This window comes from Rhinoraja longicauda, chromosome 17 (assembly GCF_053455715.1).
Source record: "Rhinoraja longicauda isolate Sanriku21f chromosome 17, sRhiLon1.1, whole genome shotgun sequence".
In the NCBI taxonomy this organism is placed as follows: Eukaryota; Metazoa; Chordata; class Chondrichthyes; order Rajiformes; family Arhynchobatidae; genus Rhinoraja; species Rhinoraja longicauda.
Window position 1 is genome coordinate 38,345,605 of NC_135969.1, and position 25,643 is coordinate 38,371,247.

The following is a 25,643-nucleotide window of genomic DNA, read 5'->3' on the forward strand; positions in this document are numbered from 1 at the left end:
GTAGGTCAGTGCAAATGGTGGGCCGAAGGGCCTGTTTCCACGCTGTAACTTTAAACTAAACTAAACTTGGTATAGAGTTACTTTTTTTTTTTAATTCCCCCGAAAAATAAGCATCCCGAACAATGGGTGTCTAATCCTGGGTGTAACTTGATTTTAAGTGTACCCTAGTCAATCAGTTGTGGATACAAGGAACTACAGATGCTGTTTTTTTTAAATTACTTACTTTTTTAAAAATTTCTTCAACACACATGGTACAGAATACATACAACATGAAGGAGATACATATTCAGGTACACCTGTTTTCACATATATTCTCTTGGTGCTGGTTTATTTAAAAAAAGACACAAAGAGATGGACCAACTCTTCGGGTCAAGCAGCATCTCTGGCGAACGTAGATAGGAGGCCAATTAAGCTACAAACCTGCATGTCTTCGGGATGTGTAATGAAAATAGAGCACCCAGAGGAAACTGAAGGAACGTGCAAACTCCACACAGATATCACCTGTGGTCAGGATCGAACCCAGGTCTCCGGCACTGTGAGGCAGCAACTCTCAGCTGTGCTGCAGTGTGCCGCCCTTGCTACGCCACGATGTGCCGCCCAAAGTGGGATTAAATCTCGTGGAAATCTGCCCTTCAAATGACTCTTTTATGGTGCAAACTTAAAGTGAATTCTACCAGACAACCAACACGAATATTAGAAGATGACAGAAATGTCTATCTTCTGATACAGTGAGGCTTTCTCGTTCCTGTACACGCTATTATGTGTGGGATTGCATCCAAGAATGCAAACAGAGCGTACCCATTACTATATTAAGGATAAATTAGATCGAACCAGGGCATTGAATAATTAGAGCAATTGCCGGACAAATTCTGATATGTTCAGGTTTGTAACGCTTAGACAAAAAAAATGCTAGTTTTGATTGGAAAATTGTTCAGGGCTGAAATTGAACTCTGTGAGGTGTGCACACATTTGAGTGCAGGTGAGCAGTCAGTGAACCTTCCTGTCTGATATCCCTTTCAATTACGTAGACCTTCAAATGTAAAGTTGAGCAATTCCTACCACCATCTCCGCCCCTTAACTGCCCACGTAACTTTCTGTCTGATCTTTTGCATCTAAGTCGACCACAATGTCCTCCAATCCTCTTCTGACCTGCCGAGGAAAAGAAGATGAAGATTGGTGTTAACAGGGAGGCACGGTGGAACAGCGATAGAGATGCTGCCTTACAGCGCCAGAGACCCGGGTTCGATCCTGACTACGGGTGCTGTCTGTACGGAGTTTGTACGTTCTCCCCGTGACCTGCGTGGGTTTTCTCCCGGATCTTCAGTTCTCTCCCGCACTCCAAAGACATACATGTTTGTAGGTAAATTGGCTTGATCTAAATGGAAATTCTCCCTAGTGTGTGCAGAATAATGTTAGTGTGAATGCGTGATCGCTGGTCGACGCTGAATCGGTGGGCCAAAGGGCCTTAGCACTAAACTAAACTAAACTAAACTATCTATCTGCTCCTGTCTGTGTAGCATTCCTACAGAAATTAATATTTTCTTGGTTTGTGCCCATAAAATAAATGTCACCACACTGAGGACATCAAGGTCAATTTTGCTTTCTTCTTAAATATGCAAGACACAGTGTGGGAACAGGCCCATTAGGCTCACAAGTCCACAGGTAACCACACCTGTTCTATGTTATACCATTTTATTATCCACACTAGAGGCAATTTACAGAGGCCAGTTAACCGACAAATCCACCAGGTCCCGGCGAGTCTCGGCCTTATCCCGACAGCTGGTCTTGTTCATCCACCACAGAACTGGGGTAAGTTCACAAGTTATAGGAGTAGAATTAGGCCATTCGGCCCATTGTGTCCACTCCACCATTCAATCATGGCTGATCTCTGCCTCCTAATCCCATTTTCCTGCCTTCTCCCTAAATAACTCTTGACAGCCGTTCAAATCAAGAATTTGTCTATTTCTGCCTTAAAAATAACCACTGACTTGGCCTCCACAGCCCTCTGTGGCAATGAGTTCCACAGATTAACTACCCTCTGACTAAAGGAATTCCTCCTCACCTCCTTTCGAAAAGAGCACCCTTTAATTCTGACGCTATGACCTCTGGTCCTAGGCTCTCCCACCAGTGGAAACATCCTTTCCACATCCACTCATAATTTATGCCTTTCATAAATCTGTAAGTTTCAATGTGGTCCCCCCTCAACCTTCTAAAATCCAGCGAGTACAGGCCCAGTGCTGTCAAATGCTCATCATATGCTAATCCACCTACTCCTGGGATCATTCTTGTAAACCTCCTCTGGACCCTCTCCAGTGCCAGCACATCCTTCCTCAGTTATGGGGCACAAATTTGCCCACAGTACTCCAAATGATGGCCGGGCAAGGAGAGGGACGACGGTTTGTGGGTCAACCGGATGGTGTAGACGTCTGCACGGGCCTTTATGGCCAGCTGCAACTGGGACAGTGAATTAGCACAATAGACAATAGGTGCAGGAGGAGGCCATTCGGCCCTTCGAGCCAGCACCGCATTCAATGTGATCATGGCTGATCATTCTCAATCAGTACCCCGTTCCTGCCTTCTCCCCATACCCCCTGACTCTGCTATCCTTAATAATAATAATAATAATAATATTCATTTATTGTCATTGCAACGAGTACAACGAAATTAAAAAATAGCCAATCCTGACGGTGCGTACAAACATATATGCAATAAATGCAAAAACAAATAAATACATAAATACAATTAAATACAATTATGTTAAGTACAAAGATTTTTTAGTGTTGCCTAGTGCAAAGGTAGTGTTCAGTTCTCGTATGGCCCTGGGGTAAAAACTGTTCTTAAGTCTGTTTGTTCGGGATTTTATCGACCTGAAACGTCGACCAGAGGGCAGATGAACAAACAGACGGTGGCCGGGGTGGGATGGATCTTTTATTATTTTGCCTGCTCTACTGAGGCAGCGTAGGCTGAACAGGTGCTCCAGGGAGGGCAGTGAGCAGCCGATGATTTTCTGGGCCGTCGTGATGACCCTCTGAAGGGCCTTCCTGTCCTTTTCTGAGCAGCTGGCATACCATGTGGTTATACAGTATGCCAGCACACTCTCGATGGAGCAGCGATAGAAGGACAACATGAGCTTCTCCTGCAGGTTGGTTTTCCTGAGGATCCTCAGGAAGTGGAGTCTCTGCTGTGCCTTCTTTACTGTGGTGATGGTGTTGGTAGACCAGGTGAGATCCTCTGCGATGTGCGTACCCAGGAACCTGAAAGCTGGTACCCTTTCCACACAGACCCCATTGATGTAGAGTGGGTCGTAATCTCCACTGGTTTTCCTAAAGTCAATTATAAGTTCCTTTGTTTTGGAGGAGTTCAGGACCAGATTGTTCACTGAACACCATGCTGCCAGCCTTTGGATTTCATCCCTATAGGCTGTCTCATCTCCTTCTGAGATGAGTCCAACCACAGTCGTGTCATCCGCGAACTTGATGATGGTGTTGGTGGGATGGGTGGGGGCGCAGTCGTGAGTGTAGAGGGAGTAAAGGATGGGGCTCAACACACAGCCCTGTGGTGAGCCGGTGCTCAGTGTAATGGTGGAGGAGAGGTGAGGGCCTATTTTGACTGTCTGGGGGCGGTTGGTCAGAAAGTCCTTGATCCATTTGCAGATGGTTTGGGAAAATCCAAGGTCGGAAAGTTTGGTGACCAGTCTGCTCGGGATGACCGTGTTAAAGGCAGAGCTGAAGTCGAGGAAGAGCATCCTCACATAGCTCCCCTGGTGTTCAAGGTGGGTCAGTGCAGTGTGAAGAGCAGTGTCGATGGCATCCCCTGTAGACCTATTTGCTCTGTAGGCAAACTGGTGTGGGTCGAAGGTGGGTGGGAGGCTGGCTTTGATGTGCTGCAGGACCAGTCTCTCGAAGCACTTTGTGATGACCGGTGTGAGTGCTACCGGACGGTAGTCGTTAAGACTGCTGATGACAGACTTTTTCGGCAGTGGGATGATTATGGCGGACTTCAGGCAGGGAGGGATGGTGGATTTTAAAAGGGACAGGTTGAAGATTTTTGTGAAGACCTCAGATAATTGGTCTGCACATTCCCTCAGCACTCTGCCCGTCACACCATCGGGGCCTGCAGCTTTCCTGGGATTCACTGCTCTGAGCACGCGCTTAACATCATACTCCTGCACAGTGAAGGTGTTGCTGTCAGGTGCTGGAGAGGGTGTAATGTCTGCCACTGTAGCTTTCACCTCGAAACGAGCAAAGAAACAGTTAAGTTCCTCAGCCAGCGAGGCGTCGCCGTCGGCAGTCGTGCGGTTGCTGGTCTTGTAGTTGGTGATGTGCTGGATGCCTTGCCATACCCGCCGTGGGTCATTGTTGGAGAAGTGGTCTTCAATCTTCCTCTTGTAGGACGCTTTGGCATCCTTTGGCTCTACCTAGCTCTCTCTTGAATGCATTCAGAGAATTGGCCTCCACTGCCTTCTGAGGCAGAGAATTCCACAGATTCACAACTCTCTGACTGAAAAAGTTTTTCCTCATCTCAGTTCTAAATGGCCTACCCCTTATTCTTAAACTGTGGCCCCTTGTTCTGGACTCCCTAACAATGGGAACATGTTTCCTGCCTCTAACGTGTCCAACCCCTTAATAATCTTATACGTTTCGATAAGATCCCCTCTCATCCTTCTAAATTCCAGTGTATACAAGCCTAGTCGCTCCAGTCTTTCAACATATGACAGTCCTGCCATTCCGGGAATTAACCCAGTAAACCTACGCTACACTCCCTCAATAGCAACAATATCCTTCCTCAAATTTGGAGACCAAAACTGCACACAGTACTCCAGGTGCGGTCTCACTAGGGCCCTGTACAACTGCAGAAGGAGCTCTTTGCTCCTATACTCAACTCCTCTTGTTATGAAGGCCAACATTCCATTGGCTTTCTTCACTGCCTGCTGTACTTGCATGCTTCCTTTCAGTGACTGATGCACTAGGACACCAAACTCTGGCGACGATTGCATATGGACTGAGTGGGATGTTACTTCTACCCCATCTGTACCTCTTGTAGTTTAGATTAGAGATACAGCGTGGAAACAGACCCATTGACCCACCGTGTCCGCGCCGACCAGCGATCAGCCCTACACTAGTTCTATCCTACACACACTAGGGGAAATTTACTGAAGCCAATTAACCAACAAACCTGCGGGTATTTCGGATGTGGGAGGAAACCGGAGCAGCTGGAGAAAACCCACACAGTTACAGGGAGAACATACAAACTCTGTACAGACAGCACCCATAGTCAGGATCTAAGCCAGGCTTTTGGTGCTGTAAGGCGGCAACTCAACCACTGTGCCACCGTATCGCCTGACTTTGGTTCATTCAGGAAGTTAGTTTTTCCTCATGATGCTCTCCATAAGAATGGGTCGACTGGGCTTATATTCACTGGAATTTAGAAGGATGAGACGGGATCTTATAGAAGCATAAAATTCTTCAGGGATTGGACAGGCTAGATGCAGGAAAAATGTTCCCGATGTTGGGGGGAGTCCAGAACCAAGGGTCACAGTTTAAGAATAAGGGGTAGGCCATTTAGGACTGAGACGAGGAAAAACCTTTTCACCCAGAGAGTTGTGAATCTGTGTAATTATAGACAATAGACAATAGGTGCAGGAGGAGGCCACTGTGCCACCGTATCGCCTGACTTTGGTTCATTCAGGAAGTTAGTTTTTCCTCATGATGCTCTCCATAAGAATGGGTCGACTGGGCTTATATTCACTGGAATTTAGAAGAATGAGGGGGGATCTTATTGAAACATATAAGATAATTCGGGGATTGGACACATTAGAGGCAGGAAACATGTTCCCAATGTTGGGGGAGTCCAGAACAAGGGGCCACAGTTTAAGAATAAGGGGTAGGCCATTTAGAACGGAGATGAGGAAGAACTTTTTCAGTCAGAGAGTGGTGAAGGTGTGGAATTCTCTGCCTCAGAAGGCAGTGGAGGCCAGTTCGTTGGATGCTTTCAAGAGAGAGCTGGATAGAGCTCTTAACGGTAGCGGAGTGAAGGGGTATGGGGAGAAGGCAGGAACGGGGTACTGATTGAGAGTGATCAGCCATGATCGCATTGAATGGCGGTGCTGGCTCGAAGGGCTGAATGGCCTACTCCTGCACCTATTGTCTATTGTCTATTGTCTATTCAGCCCTTCGAGCCAGCACCGGCATTCAATGTGATCATGGCTGATCATTCTCAATCAGTACCCCGTTCCTGCTTTCTCCCCATACCCCCTGACTCCGCTATCCTTAAGAGCTCTATCTAGCTCTCTCTTGAATACATTCAGAGAATTGGCCTCCACTGCCTTCTGAGGCAGAGAATTTGCCACAGAAGGCAGTGGAGGCCAATTCACTGGATGTTTTCAAGAGAGAGCTAGATTTAGCTCTTAGGGCTAACGGAATCAAGGGATATGGGGAGAAAGCTGGAACGGGCTACTGATTTTGGATGATCAGCCATGATCATATTGAATGGCGGTGCTGGCTCGAAGGGCCGAATGGGCTACTCCTGCACCTATTTTCTATGTTTCTATATGTCCATGGCTTTTTGGAAGAAAGGGGGGTGTAGGAAGGACATTAGTAATGGGCTCCACCAGAAGCGAACTGCAGGAGTCTATTCCTGTCCTCGAGGCAGAATCCAGGGCAGTGACGCACATGCTGCCATTTCTCAGGGAAGAACTCTTGTGAAGGCTTCATTATGGAAGTACTCACCGTGATTGCATTGGGTCACGGAGCTCCATCACACCCGGACGTAAATTCCAGAAGAATCAATTTCGTATCGGCGGATTTATTTTACGATTAAGGGGCATTTCAAATTGCCGCTGGAGTCGCTAGCAATATGAGTCAATCACCTGTCTATAGATTAGGAAAGCAGGTAACCTTCGCTGCCTTGTTGAAGTAAGTAAGTTTATGACCTTTCACTGTACATCACGCCATTCAAGGCAAGGTATAAAAATAATTGATAACGGCAATGCCGTCCAAGTATGAAAAAATCATGGTATCTGACCCATTGCAGGACTCCAGATGAGAAAGCTTTCAATCACAGTTTAGTTTAGTTTAGCTTAGAGATACACTGGCCATTCGGTCCACCGAGTCCGTGCCGACCAGCGATCCCCGTACACTAACATTATCCCATACACACACCATGGACAATTTATCATTTTTATGAAATCTCATTAACCTACAAGCCTGTACGTCTTTGGAGTGTGGGAGGAAACCGGAGCACTCGGGGAAAACCCACGCGGTCACAGGGAGAACGTGCAAACCCCGTAAAGACAGCACCCGCAGTCAGGATCGAACCCGGGTCTCTGGTGCTGTGAGGCAGCAACTCTACCGCTGCGCCACCGCGCCGGGCCGATTTGATGAATTTAATTTGCTGAACAGTTTTTCACGTCGCATCAGAATTTGCAAGTTTGTGTTATCTTCCGTTTATAATTTGTTGCTGTTCACCGCCTTCAAGAATGTAAATGTAAGAACAGATGAAACAATTGGCTCAACTGTCGTCTAATTTGCAGAGAATTTTAAAAACCGCTTTCAAGTTTCCATTGACTTGATATTTCCTAATTGATGTTGCATCACATCTAATTAAGTTTCAAATTAATAACTTGCTTTTGTAGTTGCCAGGCTGCTTATCAATATCTACGTCTGAAGAAGGGTCTCGACCCGAAACGTCACCCATTCCTTCTCTCCTGAGATGCTGCCTGACCTGCTGAGTTACTCCAGCATTTTGTGAATAAATACCTTCGATTTGTACCAGAAAATCTGCAGTTATTTTCTTATTCTACGCTCTGTGGCTGCAGGTGAAATTGTGATTAGTTTTTGCTGTTAGTCGACTAGCTTTGCCAGATTCCCATCTGTTACCACATTTACTCGCTGGAAGAAAGGGTTATCAACCCATTTTGACTTTAGACTTTGGAGATACAGTCTCTTCCGCGCCAACCTGGGATCACCCCTGATCCTACACAATTTTACCGAAGCCAATTAACCCTACAAATCTGCACGTCTTTGGAGTGTGTGAGGAAACCGGAGCACCCGGAGAAAACCCACGCAGGTCACGGAGAGAACGTATAAACTCCGTACAGACGGCAGCGGGAGTCAGGATCGAACCCGGGTCTCTGGAAGCAAGGAAGCAACTCGACCGCTAAGCCACTGTTCTGCCCTTTGGATTCCTAGTCTCTTGTAACATTGGCTTAGTTTAGTGATGCAGCGAGGAAACAGGCCCTTCATCCCACCAAGTCCACGCGACCATCGGTCATCCGTTCACACTAGTTCTATGTCACCCCTCTTTCTCATGCATTCCATACACACCAACAACAATTTACAGAGGCCAATTAATTTACAAACCCACGAGTCAGTCTACCCCACAACAGAAGGGGGAGGAGTTGTACAGTTTGATAGCCACAGGGATGAAGGATCTCCTGTGGCGTTCTGTACTGCATCTCGGTGGAACCAGTCTGTTGCTGAAGGTGCTCCTCAGGTTGACCAGCGTGTCATGGAGGGGGTGAGTTGCATTGTCCAGGATGCTCCGCAGTTTGAGGAGCAAACTCCCCTCCAAGACCACCTCCCGTGAATCCAACTCCACCCCCAGGACGGAGCCAGCCTTCCTGATGAGCTTGTTAATCCTGTTGGAGCCCGCTGCATTTGCGGACACCAACAGAACAGTGAGGCAGCAGCTCCACCAGCTGCGCCATTATGCCGCACATGCGATTAATCTGATCAGCCTCCTGAGTCAATCCTTTCCTGTGTGATTTGTTTCTTTGCAGGAGGAGTGCTCACCTTTGTTGTTGCCCCATGAAGACTGAATCTCATTTCACTTAAGCTGGTCTCTGCAGAGGGTGTGTGACGTGGCAAAATATATTTATATTCATATTAAACTTTAGAGATACAACGTGGAAACGGGCCCTTCGGCCTAAAGAGTCAACCAGCGATCCCTGCAACACTAACACTCTCCTACACACACTGGAGACAATTTGCAATTTTACCAAGCCAATTAACCTACAAACCTGCACGTCTTTGGAGCGTGGAAGGAAACCGGAGCACCCGGAGAAAACCCACGCAGGTCACAGGGAGAACGTACAAACTCTGTACAGACAGCAACTGTAGTCAGGATCAAACCCGGGTCACTGGCGCTGTGAGGCAGCAACTCTACTGTGGGGCAACTTTAAACTGAAACTATAACTTGCTAATATAGACAATAGACAATAGGTGCAGGAGTAGGCCATTCAGCCCTTCGAGCCAGCACCGCCATTCAATGCGATCATGGCTGATCACTCTCAATCAGTACCCCGTTCCTGCCTTCTCCCCATACCCCCTCACTCCGCTATGCTTAAGAGCTCTATCCAGCTCTCTCTTGAAAGCATCCAACGAACTGGCCTCCACTGCCTTCTGAGGCAGAGAATTCCACACCTTCACCACTCTCTGACTGAAAAAGTTCTTCCTCATCTCCGTTCTAAATGGCCTACCCCTTATTCTTAAATGGATGATCTCATTGCACCTTTGCTGTTGACATTTCGCATTGCAGTTGGCACTGTAATAAAATCATAATTATCTTTAATTTAAACAGTATAGTGACAGCAATTAAGTATCGTAACATCGTGGCAGGCAACAAAGGCGGGTGCTTGCGTGGACAGCATTCACTGACAGCTGCTGAAGTAGTTCAACCTTGTCCCTTTTCTCAAAGTCTGTTTCATTAACATCTTGTCTGAGCATCTTGGAACATGTTTACAGGGATACACTCCCAAGGCACTATGATCATTGTAATTAAATTAGATGGCGGATGAGAAATGGCAACAGTGTTGAACTGTAATGAATAGCAAACAATGATGGATCACAGCTCCATCCAAGACCGCAAGGAATTGCAGAGAATTGTGGACGCAGACCAGACCATCACACAAACCAACCTCCCCTTCCTTTGAAGATCCCAACTTCTTTAGTCAGAGGGTGGTGAATCTGTGGAATTCTTAGCGCCAGAAGGCTGTGGAGGCCAAGTCAGTGGATATTTTTAAGGCAGAGATAGATAGGTTCTTGATTAGTGCAGGTGTCAGAGGTTATGGGGAGAAGGCAGGAGAATGGGATGAGGAGGGAGAGATAGATCAGCCATGATTGAATGGCGGAGTAGAATCCATAGGCCGAATGGCCTAATTCTGCTCACGTATGATCATATGATCTTATGAAGATAGATGCAAAATGCTGGAGTAAGTCAGCGGGTCACGCAGCATCTCTGGGGCAAAGGAATGGGTGACGTTTCAAGTCAAGACCCTTCTTCAGACTCCATCTCCACTTCACGCTGCCTCGACAAGGCCACCCGGACAATCAAGGACATGGCTCACCCCGGCCACTCCCTCGTCTCCCCTCTCCCATCAGGCAAGAGGTACAGAAGTGTGAAAATGCACACCTCCAGATTCCGGGACAGTTTCTTCCCAGCTGTTATCAGGCAACTGAACCATCCTACCACAACCAGAGAGCGGTCTTGTGCTACTTTCTACCTCATTGGAAACCCTCGGACTATCTTTAATTGGACTTTGCTGGACTTGCTTTTACTTTACTATCTGGCACTAAATGTTATCCCCTTCATCATGTATCTGTACAGTGTGGACGGCTCGATAGTAAATATGTATAGTCTTCTCGCTGACTGGTTAGCACGTGACAAAAAGCTTTTCACTGTACCTCGATAAAATAAACTAAACTAAACATTCATGGCATTTTGCAATGTGAATGTTTAACTTTAGTTTAGTTCAAAGATACATCGCGGAAACAGGCCCATCGAGTCCACGCTGACCAGTGATTCCTGTGTGTTAACACTGTCCTACACACACTAGGGACAATTTACACTTATACCAAGCCAATTAACCTACAAACCTGCACGTCTTTGGCGTGTGGGAGGAAACCGAAGATCTTGGAGAAAACCCACTTGGTCACGGGGAGAACGTACAGACCCTGTACAGACAGCACCTGTAGTCGCGATCGAACCAGGGTCTCTGGGGCTGAAAGCGCTGTAAGGCAGCAACTCTACCGCTGTGCCGCCCGAACATAGTTCACAGAGCATGGGGAATGAGCCTCCATTACGATAGACAAGCATTTGGATTATTGTTTGAGTTTGTAACAATGATTATTGAGCAATATGAAATAGCGAACGTGACTCTTTTCCTTCCATTTCCCCTCCATGAACGTACAGGTGGCCCGACTTGTTCCTGTGCGGTGGTTGAACCTTCAGGAATACCAGAGCAAAAAAATCATGGCGGATCATGGCATCACGGTGCAGCGGTTCTTCGTTGCCGATAACTCACAAGATGCTCTCGAGGCCGCCAAGAGACTGAGTAAGTTGAATAGCAGCGGGAAGCACTGGCAGCCGTCTGAATGAAAAACTACTCGAACTGTTAGATTATTGATAACCTTTCTGATTAGTCTTTCATTGTACCAACAATAGTGTGCACAGAGAAAGGAGGTGCGGTGAGTACGAAACTGTCACGTCTAGGTTCAGGAACAGCTTCTTCCCTACAACCATCAGGTTATTGAACACTACAACCTCCAAATAGGTTCCAAACCTCCTTACTATATATACATGGATAGTGTACCAATGTGCACATACATACAATACAATACAATACAATACAATATATCTTTATTGTCATTGTACAGGGGTACAACGAGATTGGGAATGCGCCTCCCATACGATGCAATAAATTAATTAGCTAGTCAGTATTAATTTAAACAACCCAACGAAACAAATTAGAACAGTTTTAAAACAGAATAAAGTGCAAGTAGATCTGTGCCGGATCACTGTGCGATGCGACCATCCGGCTCAGCAGGACCGGTTCATGGCAGCTATGGCCCTGGGGATAAAGCTGTTCCTGAGTCTGGAGGTGCGGGCGTAGAAGGCCTTGTATCGTCTGCCCGATGGTAGAAGTTCGAACAGACTGTTGCAGGGGTGTGAAGAGTCTTTGTGGATGCTGGTGGCTTTTCTGAGGCATCGTGTGTTGTAGATGCCTCCAAGGCTGGTAGCTGTGTTCCGATAGTCCTCTGAGCTCTATGGACTACCCGCTGAAGAGCTTTCCTCTCTGCCTCCGTGCAGCTGAGGTACCACACAGGGATGCCATGTGTTAGGATGCTCTCTATGGTGCAGCGGTAGAAGGTCGTCAGCAGCTGTTTGGGTAGACCAGACTTTTTCAGTGTTCTTAGGTAGAACAGTCGATGCTGTGTCTTCTTGACCAGCGCAGCAGTGTTATTGGACCATGTTAGGTCCTCCTATGTACACATACATAGTGTACCAATGTGTAGATATATATATATATATATATATATATATATAGTCACACGTGCACATTGGTACTTTATTGTTGTAATATCAAGGCATTATGAGTTGAGTTTAGTTTATTGTCACGTGTACAGAGGTACAGTGAAAAGCTTTTGCCGGGTGCTAACTAGACAGCGGAAAGACAATACATGATCACAATCTAGTCATCCACAGTGTACAGATACATGATAAAGGGAATAACGTTTAGTGAAAGATAAAGTCCAGTAAAGTCTGATCAAATTTAGACCGAGGATCTCCAATGAGGTAGATAGTAGCTAAGGACTGCTCTCCAGTTGGTGGTAGGATGGTTCAGTTGCCTGATAACAGCTGGGAAGAAACTGTCCCTGGATCTAGAGATGTGCGTTTTCACACTTCTATACCTCTTGCCCGATGGGGGAGGGGCGAGGAGGGAGTGGCCGGGGTGTGACTCGTCCTTGATTATGCTGCTGGCCTTGTCGAGGCAGCGTGATATGTAAATGGAGTCATTGGAAGGGAGGTTGGTTTGTGTCATGGTTTGGGCAGTGTCCACAATTCTTTGCAATTGTATGGTATGGAGTCTTGTATGGAGCTGAGGGCTATAAATGCATGGACACAAGGAGAGACAGATCTCTGCCTAAATATCCACTCTTGCCCACGAAATTCAGTTTCAGTAAAGGTGGCACAGAAGCATGGCTCACATAGCTGCTGCCTCGCGACGCCAGAGAACCAGGTTCAATCCAGACCTCAGATGTTGTCTCTGTGGAGTTTGAATGTTTTCCCTCTGAGCATGTGTTGATAAACATACTGTAATGCTTGACAATTTCATGACTAAATACATACATGTCGAGGGGACAATGTGTAAGTGGGAAAACAAAGCTTTCATTTATTTCAGCATCGTACATAACCTCAGGATATCCAAAAGATAGGCACAGAGTGCTGGAGTAACTCAGTGGGTCAGGCAGCATCTCTGGAGGAAAAGGATGGGTGACGTTTCGGGTCAGGACCCTTCTTCAGACCATCTGCTTGCCCAAATATCCCAAATGCTTGGAAAAAAATGAAGCATTTATTCATGAGCAGCGCAGTGGTGCCTCACAGTGCCAGAGACCCAGGTTCAATCTCGAACTCCGGTGCTGAACGTGTGGTATTTTCACATTCTTCCTGTGACCACGTGGGTTTTCTCCGGGTGCTCCGGTTTCTTCCAACATCCCAAAGACGTGTGGGTTTTTAGGTTAAATTGGCCCTCTGCAAATTGCTCTTAGTGCATTGGGAGTGGAAGAGAAAATGGGTTCACCTAGAAATAGTGTGAATGGGTGATCAATGGTCGACATGAACTCGGTGGGCCGAAGGGCCTGTTTCCATGCTGTATCTCCAAACTAAACTAAACTATACTAAACTACTTACACCAGGTTTGATCGGTGAAATTATTTTCCTCTTATGCCATACCATTTGCCGTATGCTCCACCGATATACCGTGGGGAATATGATTTATGTGAAGTGATTTAGATAAACCAATCCATTAATATTTTGCAAAAAAGAAACTGAACAATAAAGGTGAATCCTCGATATAAGGTTGACAATAGACAATAGGTGCAGGAGTAGGCCATTCGGCCCTTCAAGCCAGCACCGCCATTCACCATGATCGTGGCTGATCATCCACAATCAGTACCCTGTTACTGCCTTCTCCCCATACCCCTTGACACCGCTATCATTAAGAGCTCTATCTAACTCTCTCTTGAAAACATCCAGAGAATTGGTCTCCACTGCCTTCTGAGGCAGAGAATTCCACTGCTTCACAACTCTCTGAGTGAAAAAGTTTTTCCTCATCTCCATTCTAAATGGCCTACCCCTTATTCTTAAACTGTGGCCCCTGGTTCGGGACTCCCCCAACATCGGGAACATGTTTCCTGCCTCTAGCGTGTTCAACCCCTTAATAATCTTATATGTTTCAATAAGATCCCCTCTCATCCTTCTAAATTCCAGAGTATGCAAGCCCAGTCACTCCAGTCTTTCAACATACGACAGTCCCGCCATTCCGGGAATTAACCTAGTAAACCTACGCTGCATGCCCTCAATAGCAAGAATATCCTTCCTCATAATTTGGAGACCAAAACTGCACACAATTGCAAACATTGTATGTCACAACTTGTGTGTTATTTATGTGTCAGGTGACTGGAAGAACACACAGTGTGAGCTCAATGATGAGCACAAGGTTGATTGATTCTTTAGTACCACTGATGGGCAGCTTGCCATGAATTTTCAGTGTTGTTCTGGGTGTAGATCGTCTCCTGAGCAGCCACACCTGATACGCAGTGTGGCGTCAACATAATTTTAAATTTCTAATATCTATTCACATCGAGTAATACGGATGGATGATAGATTGGAAAACGTATTTGGTTTGCTCTGATCAGTTGCCACACTCAGTATTAGAAGGCATGTTGCTTTTTTTGCATTTGATTATTTGCAGATGAAAAGCAAGGCAAGTGTGGCAACATAAAATATGTATTCTCTCACACGGGAAGACTTAGAAGTGGGCATCTTATATATGGCCCTGCTGCCTCTCAGCAACTACGAATGTTGTTAGCAACAAATAGGTAGCTTTTGAAAGGAATCAGTCTCCTGTGAGCTTAAACCCATCACCTCATTCTTGCTGTGTTCGACATATCCTCGATTATCGATGATCTTTTACTTTGATAACTATCAGGATGCAATCCCCATAATGGTTTTTCTGGCCATGAAATATCATTGAAGCAAGCCAAAACATTGAGGGCAAATCTAATAAATGTATTAACAGTTGGAAATAAATAAATTAAGAGCAGCAGAGGAAGCTAGATGCTGAAAGTATGAGAGTGGTATCAGTCCTCAAGGAAATAATCTTTATTCCTTCCAGTTTGCCAAGTTTTTGTGATTTAATTCCTAATTTCTGATTTGGTATATTACACCTCCCCGTACATAAGCTGTTATCTGTATGTTGCACAACAGTTGTGAACCCAAATGTTGGACAGAAATGTCTGATCACTGTATTTAGTTTTAGTGTCAGATAATACAGGGTGGTGGAGTTGCTACCTCACAGCGCCAGAGACCCGGGTTTGATCCTGACTCTGTACAAAGTTTGTACGTTCTCCCCGTGAACTGCGTGGGTTTTCTCTGGGATCTCCGGTTTCCCCCCACACTCCAAAGACGTTTGTAGGTTAATTGGCCCTCGGTATAGGTTTGTAATTGGCTTTGGTAAAGATTGTAAATTGTCCCTAGTGCGTGTAAGATAGGGTTAATGTGCGGGGATCGCTGGTCGGCATGGACTCGGTGGGCCGAAGGGCCTGTTTCTGCGCTGTATCTCTAAACTAAACACTAAAAGAGATTATTTTGCAACTGCCCTGGGCACAGCACTGTCATCCACCAAAAGTGTTTCAAAATGAAAAAATATTATTAAAAAAATTATCCTCCATTGAAATCCAGTAATTTACTTCCAACTTTAATATGTTCTTTGGATACAGTTTCCTGTGAGAACCAATGAGTCTTGAAACTAAGCTTTGATGACCCTTCGTGATATTCATGAAATGTACAACATCAATCATCCTTATGAAATAATAGCAGTTTGAAAAACGGAGCAATTCTGCCAGAGGATCTGAGCGTTTCTCTGAAAATGTCTGAAAAACCAATTAGTACATCGTATCTGCGGAGTGAGATCCCGACATTAAGTGACTGACTATTTTTAAAATTCATTATGGTCACGTGAAAATGAAGGCATTTGCACATTGTATTCTGGTCTCACAACCACTCAACAACCCATTGAACTGTTGGAATGGACATGGGAAACATCTGGCACCTGATCTAAGGAGCAAGGTGCAGAGTTCAGAATTAATGGGAACCAAAGAGTATATTGTATAGTTTAATTAAGAACAATTTAGCTCCACTGTCAGTATTAGTGGACATGCAATATGAGAGAAGGTTAATTTTACATGCATGCTATTCTCTGATGTCAAAAGGAATGTGATTTTCTCATAGATCCTGTAGATGTCAAACTCTCTATTGCCTCATTCTGCCTCGGCAAGGCCAGCAGCATAATCAAGGATGAGTTGCACCCTGGTCTCTCCCTCTTCTCCCATCTCCCATCTTCCCAGCTGTTATCAGGCAACTGAATCATCCTGCCACAACCAGAGAGCAGTGCTGAACTACTATCTACCTCTTTGATGTCCCTTGGACTATACTTGATTGGACTTTGCTGTGTAATCATGTTTTGTCTTTCTGCTGACTGGTTAGCATGCAGCAAAGGCTTTTCACGGTACATGTGACAATAAACTAAACTAAGCTGAGATGCTGGTATCTTGAGCAAAAAACTGACTGCTCGAGGAACTCCGCGAGTCAGGCAGCATCTATGGAATTAAATGGACAGATGGCATTTGGGTCGGGACCCATCTTAGTTTAGTTTGAAGAAGGGTCTGAAGAAGGGTCTCAACCCGAAACGTCACCCATTCCTTCTCTCCAGAGATGCTGCCTGCCGGCTGCGTAACTCCAGCTTCATGTGTCTATCTTCAGTTTAGTTTAGTTTAGAGATAGAGTGTGGAAACAGGCCCTTCGGCCCACCGAGTCCACGCCGACCAGCGATCCCGGTACACTAACACTATCCTACACACTAGGGTCAATTTACAATTTTTACCAAAGCCAATTAACCTACAAACCTGTACGTCTTTGGAGTGCGGGCGGAGCACGCGGTCACAGGGAGAACGTACAAACTCCGTACAGACAGCGCCCGTCATCAGGATCGACCCCAGGTCTTTGATCCTGTAAGGCTGCAACTCTACCGCTGCGCCACTGTGCTGCCCTATTAGTATACCTGCTGCCAAATTTTGAGCTTTGCTCAGTTGTTGACATCATTTTTTTTGTGGTGGTTTATTTTGGAACACAATCTCTTTTAAAATGTCAGAGGCTGATATTCCCACAGGGCATTAAGACACTCAGAACTGGTGTATAACTTTGCTCTGCCCCATTAAGCCAATTTTCACCTGCACAGCTCTTTATTTCCCAGTGTTGTGTGAAGGAATCTCGAAGTCCCTGTTGTTAGTCCGGCTTGGAAAGTGTTCACGTTTTGAAGCACCTTTGCAAATAAGTGCAAAACCCATCTCTCATGGGAGAGCAGCTGTTATGTTTTTGGTCTCTTTAATATAGTTCAATTGTGTTCTCGTCTGTCAGCTCTTCTCTGTAATACTGCGAACCAAATTCCTGACAGGCCCTCTCCGCATTTGAAGCTTTGCACTGATGTCTAATGCTTTATGTCTATTGGGCTGATTTATGAAATGCATTCTTACTGCTTCCATGTTGCAAATTCATTTAAAATTCAGCTTTTTGTTTTGAAAGAGTGAACTATTTTAATGCAGGACTACAATGGGTTGACGCGCTTTGACTTAAATGGCCTGTAGGTTCTGCTTTATGACTAGTCACATTTAGGCAAGCGTGGATTACATAGGGATGTGACATTTTGGATGTCACCTCCAGCGTTTCCTTGTTTATTATTCCGCTTGGCAAGGTTGAGCGAAATGACATGATAAATAAGCACACACAAGTGTGAGATGCGACAGGAAGCATCTATTTCCATTGAATCACAAAAACCATTCAGCAGAAATCATCAATAACTGGTTATTGGTGGGCACACAGCCACATGGATTGCTGACAAAGGATTGCACTTGTACCCAAACCTATTTTAAAACGAAAATGACATCAACAAATTGATTTCAATCAGAACATTATAAATGTTTATTTATTTTGATATTAGGTAATACTGTTTAAACAGCATTTTAAAATGTCTCCTACATCTGTTCAGTGTGTATAAAGTAATTGTTATCAGCATGGTGGTGCAGAGGTAGAGTTGCTGTCTTACAACGCCAGAAAACCGGGTTCGATCCTGACCACGGGTGGTGTCTGTACGGAATTTGTATGTTCTCCCCGTGACCTGCGTGGGTTTTCTCCGGGTTCTACGGTTTCCTCCCAAGCCCCAAAGACATACAGGTTTGTAGGTTAATTGGCTTGGTAAAATTTTAAATTGTCCCTAGTGTGTGTAGGATAGGATCACTGGTCGGTGCGGACTCGGTGGCCCAAAGGGGCTGTTTCAGCTCTGTATCTCTGAACTAAGCTAAACTAAACCTAAAAGCCACAGTGAAAAATACCAGTCAAAAGACTTCAGGTTGACTTGTTATTTATTTTGTAGAATTATTTACGGAAAATCTGTCCTGCCGATTAATGATGAGCCATTTAATTTATTGTAGAAGTGTACAGCAAATAGCATATTGAAGCGGGACACGAGTGTAAAGCAAAGCCAATGTAACGGGACAAGTGTCAAGCGAAGTTTTCCATTCCTCAAGCACCATACAGCTCCCCAAACCCCCAACCAGTTCAACTCCTCCTGGAACGCCACTCCTCCCCATTCCAAGTTCCGTGACAACACCCCCGAGCCGAGGGTTTCTTCACCACCCGTGGCTCACCATAACACCATACACAATATGGTGTTATCCAATCTGTTTTCACTCAGTTTTGTTTATAGCGCAAGTTTACATCAGCCTAAAAAAATAATTTTTGTTTTTTTTGGAACTGGTTAGATGGGCTACATCTTTTTCCAATCCAATACTCAACTTTTCCCAGCCGCAATGTGCAACTAAATGTGAAAAAAATCTGAAATTGTTAGAACAAGTCTCACTAACTGTGAGATTTTAACTTGTTGAAAAGCGATCACTTGAATATAGTTTGCAATGCTGGTGCAGAAAAATACCCAGCATTGCCCAATAGAAGAGGAGACAGACAGGAGACCTTAGAAAAGATGACTGAAGTAAGTCAGTTTAATATAAGAAAATAACTGCAGATGCTGGTACAAATTGAAGGTATTTATTCACAAAATGCTGGAGTAACTCAGCAGGTCAGGCAGCATCTCGGGAGAGAAGGAATGGGTGACGTTTCGGGTCGAGACCCTTCTTCAGACTGATGTCAGGGGGGCGGGACAAAGGAAGGATATAGGTGGAGACAGGAAGATAGAGGGAGATCTGGGAAGGAGGAGGGGAAGAGAGGGACAGAAGAACTATTTAAAGTTGGAGAAGTCGATGTTCATACCACTGGGCTGCAAGCTGCCCAGGCGAAATATGAGGTGCTGTTCCTCCAATTTCCGATGGGCCTCACTATGGCACTGGAGGAGGCCCATGACAGAAAGGTCAGACTGGGAATGGGAGGGGGAGTTGAAGTGCTCGGCCACCGGGAGACCAGTTTGACCAACGCAGACCGAACGCAGGTGTTGAGCGAAGCGATCGCCGAGCCTGTGCTTGGTTTCGCCGAAGTAAATAAGTTGACATCTGGAGCAGCGGATGCAATAGTCAGTTGAGATTTTAAAACGGCAATTAAAAACATATCTCTTTACTCAAGCTTTTAACTGATTTTACCTCCTTTGTGCTTTTACACTCCCAATTTTACATTTTATATTTTAATAAAAATCTGTGCTTTGTATGCCTATTGTACTTACTGTTTTAAATTGTATCTTTGTTTAGAGATGTGTTTGTTTTGTGGTGGGCTGCATTCAATTGCATGAAAAGTGCTATATAAATAATAAGTTATTATTATTACTATTATTATTAAATTAATCTGAAGTCAATAATATCAACATTTCCATTCCTTCTAGAAGTCCCATTCCTGACCCTTTCAGTAGAAATGGTTGTTTAGTTTAGTTTATAATTATCACGTGTACCGAAGTACAGGGAAAAGCTTTTTTGTTGGGTGGCTATCCAGTCAGCAAAAAAACTAGATGTGATTACAATCAAGCCGCCTACACTGTACAGATACAGGGTAAAGGGCACAACGTTTAGTGCAAGATAAATCCAGTAAAGTCCGATTAAAGATAGTTTGATGTTCTCCAATGAGGTAGATGTGAGATCAGAACCACTCTCTAGTTGGTGATAGGATGGTTCAGTTGCCTGATAACAGCTGGGAAGAAACTGGCCCTGAATCTGGAGGTGTGTGTTTTGACACGTCTGTACTTGTCTGATGGGGAGAGGGGAGAAGAGGGAGTGACCGGGTGAGACTGATCCTTGAATATGCTGGTGGCATTCAGTGCCAATTTTAAACATTGGAAATTTAATTATACTAATCTGTGGCATGGTGGCGCAGCAGTAGAGTTGCTGCCTTACAGACCTGGGTTCAATCCCGACTACAGGTACTGTCTGTACGGAGTTTATACGTTCTTCCCGTGACTGCGTGGGTTTTCTCCGAGATCTTTGGTTTCCTCCCACACTCCAAAGACGTGCAGGTTTGTTAGGTTAATTGGCTTGGTATAAATGTAAATTGTCCCTAGTGTGGGGTAGTGTTAATGTGCGTGGATCGCTGGTCGGTGCAGGCTCGGTGGGCCGAAGGGCCTGTTTCCGTGCTGTATCTCTAAACTAAACTAAAAAATTAATTAGGTAGCTCATTGTGTACTAGGAGGAGATCAAATAACTTGGATGTTGTAAAAATATTAAGTTCCATTGCATAGTGAGGCCGTGCCAATACAGAACATGATAAAAGAACAAAAAACAAAAACAAAATGTACAGGAACATTTACATTATTTAATTACAATCCCAATGCTGCAACTGGATATTTTTGGTTTAATGAAATAGTCTTTAAACTTTACTTTAGACTTTAGAAATAGAGTCTTACAGCATGGAGACAGGCCCTTCGGCCCAACTTGCCCAACTTCGCCTGCCTACGTTTGGCCCATAGGCCTTTAAACCTGTCCTATCCACATATCTGTCCAAATGATTTTATGAACATTATGTTTTGGCAAAATACAAAATGTTACCACATGGAAGAAAGACATTCAGACAATCAAATATCCATTAGTTTCTTTTCCAAAGGATCAACAAAAACAACCCTTCTCAATTTTCTAAATATGCCAGCTTTAGTTTTTTAGCTTAGTTTAGCGCGGAAAAAGGCCCTTTGACCCACCGAGTCCACGCCGACCAGCGATCCCCGTACACTAGCACTATCCTGTACACTAGGGGCAATTTAAAAAAAGATTTCCAAAGCCAATTAATCTGTATGTCTTTGGAGTGTGAGAGGAGACTGAAGCAAACGGAGAAAACCCACGCAGGTCACTGGGAAAACGTACAAGCTCCGTACAGACAGCCCCCGTGGTCAGGATCGAACCCGTGTCTCTGGCGATGTAAGGCAGCAACTCTACCCCTGCGCCACTGTGCCGCCCAAGGTCTCCTTCAAGAAATTGCTATTTCCCCTTGTGAAAGACCTTGTGGTCCCACCTTCAATGACATGTCGTTGTTGAGTGTTCTACATTCTGATCATTCACAATGCGAATATTTTTTGCGAACCTCTCCATTAATTATTTTTTCTATGATTGCCGTCTGAAATTTGCTGTCTTCTTTATGTCTCGTCAGGCAGTGAGAGCAAGCTGCCACCATTTGCTCTCCAATAACCCTTTACAATCCGGAAAGCCTCTGTGCATTAATGCTGTGAACACTGAGCTCGTGTTATGAACATTTATTTCAATATAACCCTTTAGTTGAGAAAATATATCAGGGAGTCTGCATTGGAATTTTCCAATTCGATAATCCAAACTGTAAATGAAATACCAGCTGCAGCCAAAGTCATGTCTGCCACATGTTCAACGTTATATTATGAGGAACAGCACCTTGTATTCCACTTGGTGAGCTTGCAACACAAGTGTATGAGCATTGAACTCTCCAATCCTACACCCCCCCCCCTCCCTTTCATCTCCCCATCCCTCTCTTCCCTGTGTCCTACCTGGATTTCTCCTTTTTCCCTTCCCCTCCATCCCCTTCCATCTATATTCCATCCTCATATTTCTCGCCTCTTTTATCCTCAACTCATGACGTCGTTGTTTATAGGAGCAGCCCATCAAGTCTACTCTGCCATTCAATCATGGCTGATCTGTCTCTCCATCCTCACCCCATTTCCCTGCCTTCTCCCCATAACCCCTGACACCCTTACTACTCAAGAATCTGTCTACCTACCTCTGCCGTAAAAATATCTGTTGACTTGGCCTTCACAGCCTCCTGTGGCATAGAATTCCACAAATTCACCACCCTCACACTTTTTGTCTTTCCATCTCTGATTCTAGTGCAACCATCTGTCCATCAACCCCCCCGCCAAACCTGTATCCACCTATCACATCCCAGGCTTTGTCCCGCCCTCACCTCTCTTCCAGCTTTCTTCTCCCTATTGTCAAACAGCTTTACCCTTGTGTTAAGGTCTCTATATATTGTGGTATCATTAACCTCCAGCCTGACTAATACCAGCAAAGAATAGAGATTTAAGTGGTAATAAGTGACATTTAGACTGCCTTTCCCTTTCCTTCTCCTGGTATCTAGCTAGCTAGGGGGAACAAAGTAGTTAGCCGATGATTTACCACTTGTCTATCACAAGGGGCTACATCTCCTTATAATGAGAACGAAGGCGACCCGGGGTGGGGGTGGAGTTGGGGGAGGGGGTGGGGCGGGGCGGGGGCGGGGCGGGGGTGGGGCAGGGGTGGGGGTGGGACGGCTGCCATGTGAGATAGGACTGTTTGGTGAACGTTTGTAACTTCGTCAGCGCCAAAACGTAGCGACACCTGTGTACTCTGCAGGTGCGGTCTGCTGCATGATTTTACCATGTTGTGTATTAAACAAAGCATTTCACTGCACCTAGGTACAGGCGACAATAAAGCATCATTGAATCATTGTAGTATTGGTGCATGAATTTAAAATTTTGGAATGAATATTTTCTGTGATGATATTTGTTCTATTTCAGTTTGCCCTTCTGCAGCTTACAAGTGCCAAATAAAAACGAATTCTTCTAATTTATGCTCAGCCCAAGATATGGTTGGGAAGCAAATGATGCGGAAAAGATCATTACTTTTTATAAAGCTAAGATATAGATGTAATATATTAGTTGGCACAACTTAATTGCAAAGTACAACGTCCATTGGAGATGTGGGATAGTTTTTTAATCTCTTTTCATGTTAGTATGGTTTGTGGGTGGAAAGGTAGCACAGTGGTAGACTGCGGTTGCTGTCTGTACGGAGTTTGCACGTTCTCCCCGTGACTGCGTGGGTTTGCTCCAGTTTCCTTCCACACTCCAAAGACATACAGGTTTGCCGTTTAATTGTCTTCTGGTAATTGTCCCCAGAGTGTAGGACAGAGCTAGTGTAAGGGGGATCGATGGTCGGCGTGGACTCGATGGTCCGAAGGGCATGTTTCCGCACTGTATCTCTAAACTAACCTAAACTAAATATAGTAGGAAAGGCCTCTTCATTGAACAGGGACCTTATGCGACTATAATTGTTGCTTGCTGCAGTATTACAGAAAGACTAAAAAGACTTCTCCTGCATTATAGAGATTACCGTATTGTAAGAAGATAATGACGTAATTACTGCGGATTTGTTTGAATTTCCGATAATTATCTGATTGTCATTCCTGACTGTGAACCCTGTGTGCTTTTATTTTGACAAGAGGGCCTTGAATGCCAGGTATTCTAGTAATAAGAAGAAAGAGAATATAGACACAAAAAATCGGAAGTAACTCTTTTTTGTGTCGGGCGGCACGGTGGCGCAGCGGTAGAGTTGTTGCCTGCCAGCGCTTGCAGCACCGGAGACCCGGGTTCAATCCCGACTACGTATGCTGTCTGCACGGAGTTTGCACGTTCTCCCCGTGAATGCATGGGTTTTCTACGAGATCTTCGGTTTCCTCCCACACTCCAAAGACATACAGGTTTGTAGGTTAAGTTGCTTGGTATAAATGTAAATTGTCCCTAGTGTGTGTTTTGGACAGTGTTACTGTGTGGGGATCGCTGGTCGTTGCGGACTCGGTGGGCCGAAGGGCCTGTTTCCGCGCTGTATCTCCAAACTAAACTAAAAACTAAACTCAGGAGGCAGTATCTCTGGAGAAAAGGAATATATGATGCTTTGGGTCGAGACCCTTTTTTCAGACTGAGAGTCGGGGGAAAGGAAAACGAGAGGTAAAGAACAAATGAATGGAAGATTTGCAAAAAAGTAACAGCGATCAAGGAAAAGTGGAGCCCACAATGGTCCATTGTTGGCAGTGGGCTCGGTGCTAATGAGTTTTCAGACAATGAAATCCAACAGGACGACAGTGAAGTTGAGTGAAGGGTCTCGAACCTGAAACGTCACCTAGTCCTTTTCTCCAGAGTGCTGCCTGACCCGCTGAGTTCCTCCAGCGTTTTGTGTTTATCTTCGGTTTAAACCAGCACCTGCAGTTCCTTCCTACACATCTGGAGAGAGAGCTTTGTTGTAAGGCACTTATTATTCTGGCCTAATTCTTGCACGACGGGGGTCGTGAACAAAGCGGAGGTGACATAAAAAAGTGAGCGGTTAATTGTCGAACCGAGAGCAAGGTTTTTCATTTTTTCACTTAAGATGTGAGGTGTGTTTTTTGGTGACAGTTTTTGTGCGGTTGTTGATCAGTGTATCACATGCTGGTGAGCCAACTTACTTCATGCTTTTGCAAATGGATGCATACAGCTGCAAGTAATTGCTCGGAGCTTAACAAATCAAAATCTCATTTCAGAAGTCTGACACTAATGTTTCAGCCACTTACAGTTACTATGTTGTAGCTAACATAAAATTCTCGCACAATGGCTAAAACCAATGATGATTCTGTTAATTTGTGGAAAGCAAAGCACTGCATTTCAATTTGGAGGAAATATAAAGTGAATGGATTTCAGTTTGGTTTACTCTGCCTTTCGCTAATAAATCTAATAAATTACAAACAAGATATCTGTGGAAGGAAACTTGATTTTGATTGCGATCTCTGCTATTGTTGTTCAGTTTAGTCTTTTTGGGCCATTGATCAAATATATGTTGGTGTCTATCGTCTCCAGTTGGAACCCATCAGTCTGAAGAAGGGCCCCAACCCAAAATGCTGCCCTATCCATTTTCTTCACAGATGCTGCCTGACCCACTGAGTTACTCCAGCACTCTCTGTGTTTTGCCCAAGGTTCGAGCATCTGCATTTCCTTACATTTTGAGACGCAGCATGGAAGTAGTCCCTTTGGCCCACCGAGTCTATGCTGACCATCAATTGCCCGTTCACATTAGAAACATAGAAAATAGGTGCAGGAGTAGGCCATTCGGCCCATCGAGCCAGCACCGCCATTCAATATGATCATGGCTGATCATCCAACTCAGTATCCTGTACCTGCCTTCTCTCCATACCCCCTGATCCCTTTAGCCACAAGGGCCACATCTAACTCCCTCTTAAATATAGCCAATGAACTGGCCTCAACTACCCTCTGTGGCAGAGAATTCCACAGATTCACCACTCTCTGTGTGAAAAAAAACGTTCTCATCTCGGTCCTAAAAGACTTCCCCCTTATCCTT

The 25,643-nt window shown here is 45.0% G+C and overlaps 1 protein-coding gene across 1 annotated transcript in view; it reads left to right on the forward strand.

The window, feature by feature from the left end:
- The window catches only part of suclg2 (succinate-CoA ligase GDP-forming subunit beta), a 271,539-nt gene that overhangs the window by 93,431 nt on the left and 152,465 nt on the right, over nucleotides 1-25,643 (forward strand). Inside the window, exon 2 of the mRNA XM_078414531.1 lies at nucleotides 11,191-11,332. Within this exon, the coding sequence (XP_078270657.1) occupies nucleotides 11,191-11,332 (142 nt within the window). The remainder of the gene's footprint in view (nucleotides 1-11,190; nucleotides 11,333-25,643) is intronic.